The 9,281-nt window shown below is 44.0% G+C and overlaps 1 protein-coding gene across 4 annotated transcripts; it reads right to left on the bottom strand.

Annotated features, from left to right (window-relative positions):
- Positions 1–2,511: 2,511 nt before the first annotated feature.
- On the bottom strand, positions 2,512–9,272 carry LOC115298550 (zinc finger protein 75A-like). Of its 4 annotated transcripts, XM_029947494.1 has the most exons (8): positions 8,782–9,269; positions 8,286–8,475; positions 7,550–7,628; positions 7,140–7,266; positions 5,869–5,960; positions 5,452–5,578; positions 3,680–3,790; positions 2,512–3,502 (listed from the first exon to the last, which is right to left on the bottom strand). In XM_029947494.1, exons 2-8 carry the CDS (start codon positions 8,294–8,296, stop codon positions 2,907–2,909), a joined length of 1,143 nt encoding a protein of 380 aa, XP_029803354.1. In that variant the 5' UTR covers positions 8,297–8,475; positions 8,782–9,269; the 3' UTR covers positions 2,512–2,906. The 4 variants fall into 4 exon arrangements, with proteins under 4 accessions (XP_029803354.1, XP_029803355.1, XP_029803353.1 ...); XM_029947495.1 differs by having other exon boundaries at positions 7,140–7,224; positions 8,286–9,270; XM_029947493.1 differs by having other exon boundaries at positions 8,286–9,269.
- Between the last annotated feature and the right edge of the window lie 9 nt (positions 9,273–9,281).

The raw sequence follows: 9,281 nt of genomic DNA, 5'->3' as shown, positions 1-9,281 counted from the left end.
AAGGATGAGGGTGTTGGGTAACAGCTATGCAGACGGGAGCTTCAGAGCTGGCTGTGCTTAAGAAATCTTATTTGGCGTAGTTCATCTTGGGAAAGAAAATAGTGTCTCTCTGAGGACGCCAGACCAACAGGGCAGGTGACTTACACCATAGAGCACTGAAGCCAAAGACCAAATCAGCTGAGGATTAGCACACCAGCAGTACACAAACGCATCTGCTTCCTAAGTGTGATCAGCTGCCCAGCACATCACTGGGGAGCAGGGAAAAGGGAAAAAATACACAGTGAGCACCTACTACTAGGCCAGGCTGTAGGGTGCACTTCCTTCACCAGCCCCTCTAACCCCTAGAATAACCCTGAGTTGAAACACAGTTTTCTCTCTTTCACAGAGAACATGGAGACTTAAGTGTCTCAGTAACCAGTCAAGCCACAGGAATGTTTTGTGACTAGAGATAGACACAACACAACGCCACCGAGCCTGGCCCTGGAGGGTTCACATACACACCCATCCTGCAAATCCTGCCTTCAGGCCTGACCAATGCAGCTAAGTGACAGCCAACAGTCCCACTAGTTATAGGGTCTAAACAGCCCCTGTATCGAGACCTTAACTTCCTCCTTTATAAGGCATTTGGAAGAGATCGTCTAACAACTTTCCTGAAACTGTCGGGGGCTGCCAAGTGTTCTGTCTGCCTCAGGCAAGGATTATCACTCTCCAGAGAGTGAACCAGTAAACAAGATTTGCATCTAGAGGCTGGAGACTGCCATTTCCTGGTCAAAACAACTTTGGCGTCTGTCATGCTGGGCCAGACGTGGAGCGGCCAAGGTGCACAAAAGATCAAAACCGTATTTTGGATTATTCAGTGCTAACTGCCCCCTTCCCAGCATTGCTGAGGCAAATCTGGGCTTTTCTTTTGATATGCATTTGACTCTCTTTACCTGGTAACTGACCTTGGTCAGTTACTTTGTTTTCCCGCCTTGAAACCTTTATAAGAGACAGTTTTCTGAATAAAGCTCTCTCTCTTTCGCCTGATCCGAAACCGTGAGTGCCGTCTTTACTCTCTGCGTCTCCCTCTCCTGCCCCCCCTTTTCTCTCCCTCCCTCAGGAGAAGGACCCGCGACGGAGGCGCGCTCAAAGCCGGGGACGAGTGCGCCTGGACCTGGCAAGCTAGCACACCGTGGCACCTGCAAGTGCCGCTCCAGCCTGGGAGGGAAGCAGCGGACGGGGCGGACGAGCGGCCCGGCCGCCGGACTAAGACAATTGGCGCCCAACGTGGAGCCTGAGTGAAGAGGGATCCAGTGAAGCCGCTGGGCTAAGACTTGAAACAACCACAAAGCTCTAACAAAAATACATGTGAGGCATTGCTGTAGACAAGATTCACAGCCTATAGAGATTTTCAGTCATCTCTCACTGATCACCTAAGGCTGTTGTTAAATGCTCTGTGCAAAAAACAGAGCCGGGTAGACCCTGTCTGCTTGAGAATAGTTTACAGTGTAAGACAATCAAAATGCATGCAGATTCATCCAACCTTACCCACCACTCAGCAGTTCCCTAACTTTCCTCTTGGGAACCCAGTCTTCCACACACAGTGAACTGCTTCCAGCCTGCAGCACACACAACTTCCTAAACCTAACCCTTTCTTTGTTCTTGAAAACGAAAGGCAAATTAAGAGTAAACAAAAACTTGAGTTGATTCTGAACTACCACAAATTTCCCTTTAAACCTCAGGAAATTGCTAATATTTACTGTTGACTTCGTCAGAGGAAAAAATGTCTATAGTTTCCTTTATTGCAGACAACTCTTCATTACATATAATATATAACATGGCTAAAAATTCTAACCTGTTTCCACACGATATTACTGACGCTTTCCTTTATCGACCATCACCAGTGAGAAGTCAAATTTAGTGCAGTGTTCCTTCTGACAGATTCCTGTTGGTGAAGTAAATAGCATTTCGTCCCAGTAAAAATGGGCTAAAAGGATTTAAGAGCTAAAGTTGCTAAAATATTCAAGAAGGAATCCTGGGGCACCCAGGGGGCTCAGCTGGTCAAGTATCAGACTCTTAACTTCAACTCTGGTCATGATGCATGGTTTCTGAGTTAAGCCCTGCATCAGAATCTGTGCTGATAGTGCAACGCCTGCTTGGAATTCTCCCTCTCTCCCTCTCTGCCCCTCTCCTACTCGCACTGTCTCTTACTCTCTCAAAATAAACAAACAAATAAACAAAAACAAAAAAAAAAGGAATTCAAAAGATGTCCATCTCTGGGAACAGTGTCCAATGATAAGGGAGAGAAAGAAAATCCAATTTGGTTCTTGGAAAATTCAACAATAGAACTCATTTTTGCCCCATGGGACTCTTGAAATGGGTAGGTCTACTACCTTGAAGGTAATGGTAGGCAATCAGACATGCTACATATTGCTTTTTCATTTGGAAGACCATGCTACAAATGTTTCTATCATTTATGTTGAAAAGTGGCTGGAAAATCAATGCAAAACCAACATGATGATCACAAAAGACTGATTAATTCATGGATGTATTTTTCTATTTGAATGTGAATTTGCTGCCAAATACAATCACAAAATAGTACATTCCTTATTCAGAAAGTTCTTCGAATGCCTTTCTTGCAAGGAATTCCCTGAAGATTTATATGTAAAAATCCAAGTAGTACAAAATTAATGCATCCCCTGCAGAGTCAACCTTGATTCCTTTCTCAGAAACATGTTTATATCACCAAATTTTCCATCGATATAGAATTACTCAAGCTTCATAATCTCGTATTTTTACATTAACATCAGAATTAAGCTCTACTTGGTGAATCTCTTCAGACTAAGGACTCTGTATAGTTTCTATTCAGTAGTGGCATGTTCGGTATGTAATAAGGCTTGACTGCCTCCTAGTTTCTCAAGCTGATGCTACATGTGCGTTCTCCGGTGTTTAGTAAGGTGGGAATTCTGACTGAATTTCTTTCCACATACATAACACATAAAGGGTTTCTCTCCAGTGTGAGTTCTTTGGTGTGTACGGAGATTTGAATTTTGACTGAAGCTTTTCCCACACCAGGAACATTTATATGGTTTTATTCCTTGGTGTATTGTTATGTGCTTATTAAGATCTGATTTCCCTCTAAAGCTCTTACCACAATGCTGACATTTATACGGCTTCACTTCAGTGTGAATTTTTTTGTGTTTAGTAAGATCAGAAGTCAGTCTGAAGTTTTTCCGACACTCCTGGCATGTAAAAGGCTTCTCTACTGCACGGGCTTTCTTGTGAAGGTCCATCAGTCTCTGAAGCTCTTCTTCCCAGATTGAAAGTTCCTTTGTTTGATTCACTGGAAACTCTTGGTGCCACTTTCCCATCCTGTGTGTATCACCATGGTTTTCTTTGCCTGTTGTTTTCGGGGGAACTTTTGCTTGGGCCTTTTTTGATACTATGTCTCTTGGTGATTGTAATTCTAAATCAGAAAGACATATAGGCTGGTGGTTTTCAGTGCCACTTTTGTGCTTTATTCCTGTCAGAACAAACACAACAGTCAGCCCACTGTATGGCAGAGCAAAACAACTACAGAAACGGAGAGAAAAATCCAATGATTATTGACTTACAAAATGCAGATAAACAGAAGTTTAAATGTTAAACCCTGCAAAGGTTGCTATCAAGGCACATTGATCCTCTTTGCATGGTAATTTACCTGTAGGCAGCTCTCCAGGACTGTCCTTGAACTCTGTGGACCCTTGAACCCACGGCTCTTCCCCTTGCTCTAGATAAGAGATCACTTTAGGTTTGGGGAGCACAAATAAAGCTGTGAAATGGAAAAAATAAGATCAAAGACTGTCAGCTGGACAACGGTCCACCAACGCCATACTACTTGAGGCAAAGGGCAGCGTACAGTGCTTTAACCAAATGGTCAATGGATAGACTCTCATATCCGGTATCAGGTGAACACGATCCTCCATCTGGGGGTGGATACATATATCTAAGCTGGATCCACGGAAAGGTGAAGGAGCATGGGAAGCCATCCACAATGCCCCTCTTCTGCCAGCAAGATTACCCCGTATTAAACAAAATGGAACCAAACCCGAGAGGCTGCAGGGAATACAGACTAGTCCTATTAACTCCTTAGGATTGGCCCGAGTCTGGCAGAGCAAGGTGAAGGTCAGTGGGACACATATCACATGCACCAGTGAGTCCTGTCATGGTAATAGTAACTGTTTCCTTAGCTCTTGAGCACCACACACCAGAACAGGGAAGATTTTCCCCACTCTTATTAGTTCACTGGTTCTTGTCCCGGTGGAAGAAACACACCAGAATCCCTTAGTGGAACTTCTCTAATTACACACTGCTAAACTGGGAAGCATTCATCACTCGGTCATTCAGTCCACGTGTCCTGACTGGCTATAATGTGCCAGGCACTCTCCTTGAGCTACTGATACAGTGGTGAGTAAGTTAGGCAAAGGACCCCGACCTCATGGAGCTTACCTTCTAGTGGGAGAATGAGACAAGCAAACAGTAATAAACAAACTTATCAACACGTGATAAATGTTTTAAGAAAAGTAAAACAGGATAAGTCTCAGCATTTAAGATTCTGCTTCCCTGAAGCTATTTTAGATGAGGTTGTATGGATGGCCTCTTTGAAAAAGTGATACTGGAGGAGAAATATAAAAGGGAGATTGAATATGTGGCAGAACATGTGCCAGACAGAGAAAAGGGGAAGGTAGAAATGTGTGTGGCAAGTTCAAAAAACAGAAAGATCCATAAGGATCAAGAGGATTGAGCAAGGACACAGTAGCAGGAGATGAGGGTGGGGAGGTGGGTAGAGTCAGATCCTGCAAGATCCTACTAAGCACTTCCGTAAGGTCTGGATTTAATTCTGAACATGATGAGAAATCCTATGGTACTGAAATGGGAAATGCCATGATATGATCAGTTTTTAAAAGACACTGGCTGCTGCATGGAAAACAGGAGAAGGGGCGGGGAGGGGAAGAATGGTAGCTGGGGCACCAGCCAGGAAGTACTGAGGTCAGTTTGGTTAGATATGCTGCTGCCTTAAGCCAGGAGGCTAAGAGCACAGGGACTGAGACACGCTGGTACTCAGGCTACACTGTGGAATCAAAAGGACACTGATACATTAAAATGGGGTACAACGGTAAGATCATTATAAAGAACGACCATATGTTCTTTCCTCCTAGAACTGGATGAATGCACTTTACTTAGGTGGAAAAATATGAGAACAGATATGGGGAAGGAGGAGGAAAAATAAATGAAGAAATCTACATAAGGTAATGAATTTGCACTTGGAAACAGCTCCCTGGGTGATGTGGATATATCTTTCCCTCGTCCACACATTATCTAGCTTAGAAACAATCATTTACTAGAACAGAGCCTCTGACAGGAGTACATTCCCAGTAAGCAGAGAATATGATGATTACTCAACTTCTACCCAATGGGAAAGGGAGATCTTACCTAGAGAGATGATAGTCTCATAGTTTTCCCGCATTACATCATTGTAGAGGGCCTCCTGAGTGGGATCCAGTAACTCCCATTCTTCCTGGGAAAAATACATGGCCACTTCTTCAAATGTCAACAAGTTCTGAAGAAGACAATGGGCTTCAGCTCAGTACTTGCCATTAGAGAAGCAACGCTACCATCCGGCCCATGGTAGACTCTGGGCACTCTAGAAATTAATAGCACTTTTTTTTTTTTTTTCTGTATACCGATTAAGGCACAAAGGAAAAAGGCAAGGGATCATCAACAGCCTAGGAAGTGCCCACATCCCCAAGGAGAACATCATGATTAACACACCTGTGAGCACCTGGTGGGCAGCGTGGGTCATGGGCAGCAGGGAAAGGCAGCCCTCAATGGCTGGGCTGCACAGCTCACCTGGGACTCAGACAAGACGAGGTCAGGCGTCACTGTCCAGTCTTTGGCATTTGCCTTCTCAGAAAAGGCTAGAATCTGGTGAAGAGGCACAGCTGTGGGTAGAAAAAAGGTAGAGCAAATCTCTCACACCCATGAACATCCTTGCCTCATTTCTGAAATACAAACGATTCTGGGGCACCTGAAGAGCTTGACTGGTTAAGCCTCCAACTCTCAGTTTCAGTTTGGGTCATGATCTCATGGTTTGGCGAGTTCAAGCCCCGAGCTGAATTCTGCATTGATGGTGCGGAGTCTGCTTGGGATTCTCTCTCTCTCTCTGCCCCTCCCCTATGGTATCTCTCTTAAACAAATAACTTAAAAGAAAATTTTTTTCATACAAAAGATTCACCTTCTTTTAGTACAGATAGGACATGTGTACAAAAGTTAAGCACTCCGTAGTAGTGACCTTCTCGTAGTAAACAAGAATCAAGCACATGCTAATTGCTGAAACTGGGTACCCACCAGGTTGTCTTCAGAATTCAATAGCAGAAGTCAATAACAGAAAATCTCACTTTTTTGATATGATAGAATATGTTCTGAGTTGCGCAAAAATTAGAGGTATTTAAAAGGGTAGAACTCAGAGTCCGGTGTGTCAGAAGAAGAGATGGAAGGCAGTGATTAGCTTGGTGAATTCAAGCAACAGCAAAGTCAGTATGGATAAAGAGAGCTAAGCAGGACATCATGGAGGACATGAGGGTGGGGAGGTGAAGGACAGCCGCACCCTGTAGGCTCCTGGGCACCTCAGGTTTTATTGTGAATGTTTGCAAATACATGTTTGCAAAGTTTACAGCAGAGAAATTTCATGATCTGATTAGGAGTTTAAAGTCATAAAGAATGAAACAGTTACACTCAGGCTACCTTGTGAAGGTGGAGCCAAAAGGACAGTGCTGGGTTAGAAGGGGGTGTGACGACAAAACCACAATAAAGAATGACCATGTTTTTCAGGCCTGTCATACTGCGTGAGTGACGGTACCTGTACGGGGATGGGAAATGGAAAAGAAGAGCAGATTTGGAAAGGAGAAACAGACCAATAATTCTAGCATAAGGAATCAGCATGTACACTTGAAAAAAGCTCCCCGGTGATTTGAATATATCCCTCCTTTGACCACATTACCTAGTTTAGAAAAAACCAGTTACTAGAACACAGCCTCTGACAGGAGGACATTCATTCTCAGTAAGCAGAGAATATGACAGATCATTCACCTTCCACCCAACAGGAAACAGAGATTCTTTACCTAGAGAGATGACAGTCTCATAGTTTTCTCGCATTACATCATTGTAGAGGGCCTTCTGCATGGGATTCAGGAACTCCCATTCTTCCTGGGAAAAATACAGAGCCACTTCTTCAAATGTCAATGAGATCTAAAGAAGAGAATGGGCGTCAGCTCATTACCTGCAACTAAAGCTGCAGTCCTACTATCTGGCCATGGCAGACTCTGGGCACTCAAAGAATTAACAGCACATGTTTGTTTGTTTGTTTTAAAGCAAGAAAGCAAAAAGGAAAAAAAAGTAAGGGATCATCAACAGTCTAACAGGTGGTCAGGTCCCCAGGGAAAACACTGAGGCTAAAATACCTGTGAGCTGGGAGTGTGGGTCATGGGCAGCAGGGACAGGCAGCCCTCAAAGGCTGGGCTGCACAGCTCACCTGGGACTCAGGCAAGACGAGCTCAGGTGCCATTTCGGTGTCTGTGCAGGAAACGCTAGGATCTGCGGAACCGGCACAGCTGTGGGAGGAAAGAAGGCAGAGAAAATTTCTCTCACTTCTGTGAACATCCTAACCGCATTTCTAAAATACAGAAGATACCAATTCTTTCATTAGAGACAAGACATTTTGGCAAAGGTGTGTGGTGTGTTAAACTGACCTTCTCATTGCAAACAAGAGCCAAATACCTACTGACACCTAAGCAGGCTCCCTGGTTTTCATAAGTGAGTCCATGAGACAAACCCTTTTTAGTTTCCTCTCATAAAAAAAATGGTTCTCAATCAGGCAAAAGGTAAACATATTTGAAAACAAAGTACTCAGAGAATCCTGCATCCAATAAAATATATCAGTTTTTTATTATTTGTTTTCCCTGATACACAATTGTGTTTATATTCGGGCCACTGATTACCAATTTCTCATCTCAATTCCTTCTGTATTTTCTCAACTTTCTAAAGAACAGAGTTCAGGAGTGTGGACATTTCTGCACCTTGGGCCAATGCCCAACTTCACCCACCACTGGTCTACTCTACTGATACCTGGAGGGAAGGGGGGCTTGTCATTGCTGTAGTGTCCATTTATGGATCCACAGTGCTGAGTTACAGAAATGCTCACAATGTACTGACTGCACAAGTTCATATCACATTTCCCAGGAATTAGTAATTAGCACATCCTGCCTTACCTGTCCCACATACAGGATCAGTTTCGTTATGAGAATTCCAGCTCAGATATTTTTGAAGTTCACGGCGTGTATCCCAAAATTCATTGTGGGACATGCCCAAGGACTATAAGTCTGCTGCCCTCATCCTGAAGCCCAGAAAATCTACAGTTTCTCTGAAGAGCACTCGCTGCCTCTTTTCCGAGCTCTTGGACTGCAAGATAGAAAAAAATAATCCCCATCTGTTACCACAGAACTTACTTCTGGACAGGGGGGCTGATGATACAAAGAAGAAAAAAGAGACTACAGACGTTGGGAAGTATGAGACACTAAGGAAACTGACAGAGAGACGTAAAGATGCTGAGCTACCAACTGTCCACAAGGTATTGACTGGGAAATCTGGGAAAATTAGGGGAACAGAAAAAAGCTGTAGCAACTGCTGGCTCTCACAGTTTCTCCCCCGACTCTGCATGAGCACAGCTCAGGGCAACAGCAGGTTACAGAGGCTCCGTGTTCTCACCGGGTCTCGATAAGCTTTCTCCTTGACTCAGATCCCAGCCCTCAGCAGTTTCCTGTCTTGAATTTTTCTAGTTTTCACCTCGCTTCTACCATGTTTGGTAACTGAGGCCATGGTGGGGGAGGGGGTTGGACTAAAAATCACTAAAATGATCTTCATCCTGAAGCACCAAGAGCAGAAAAACTGTGCACGTCAAAAACAAGGTCACATGAACTTTACTATCTTCCTCTTAATGAGAGAAAAATGTATATGAAAATCCTGCCTTACTTCCCCTTTAAAAAAATCCACCACCAGATCCTTTCTCTCTTGCATTATTCAACTGAAATAAGGCACAGCTCAGTGAGACAAACACCCACTGAGGACTTGGACTTCCTAAAAATGGTAACACTTCAGGAAAGGCTGGACAGTGAGAACGTTTACACCCTCTGGCTGCAAGAAGCTTATCCAAAGATTTCATGGTTGTGCTTCCTGCCCCAGCTTCCCCACGCCCAGGGTCCCTCGGG

The sequence above is a fragment of the Suricata suricatta genome, chromosome 8, assembly GCF_006229205.1.
Source record: "Suricata suricatta isolate VVHF042 chromosome 8, meerkat_22Aug2017_6uvM2_HiC, whole genome shotgun sequence".
Classification (NCBI taxonomy): Eukaryota; Metazoa; Chordata; class Mammalia; order Carnivora; family Herpestidae; genus Suricata; species Suricata suricatta.
The sequence above is the reverse complement of the archived record's forward strand: the minus strand, read 5'-3'. Positions and strand labels throughout refer to the sequence as shown.

What these genes read in the sequence shown, in the direction of transcription:
- LOC115298550 (XM_029947493.1), bottom strand. An exon ending in TCGTCTTGCCTGAGTCCCAG is followed by an intron (nt 7,267 to 7,549) that starts GTGAGCTGTGCA and finishes TCTCTTCTTTAG; the next exon opens with ATCTCATTGACATTTGAAGA. An exon ending in TCCTGGAGAGCTGCCTACAG is followed by an intron (nt 3,503 to 3,679) that starts GTAAATTACCAT and finishes TTGTTCTGACAG; the next exon opens with GAATAAAGCACAAAAGTGGC.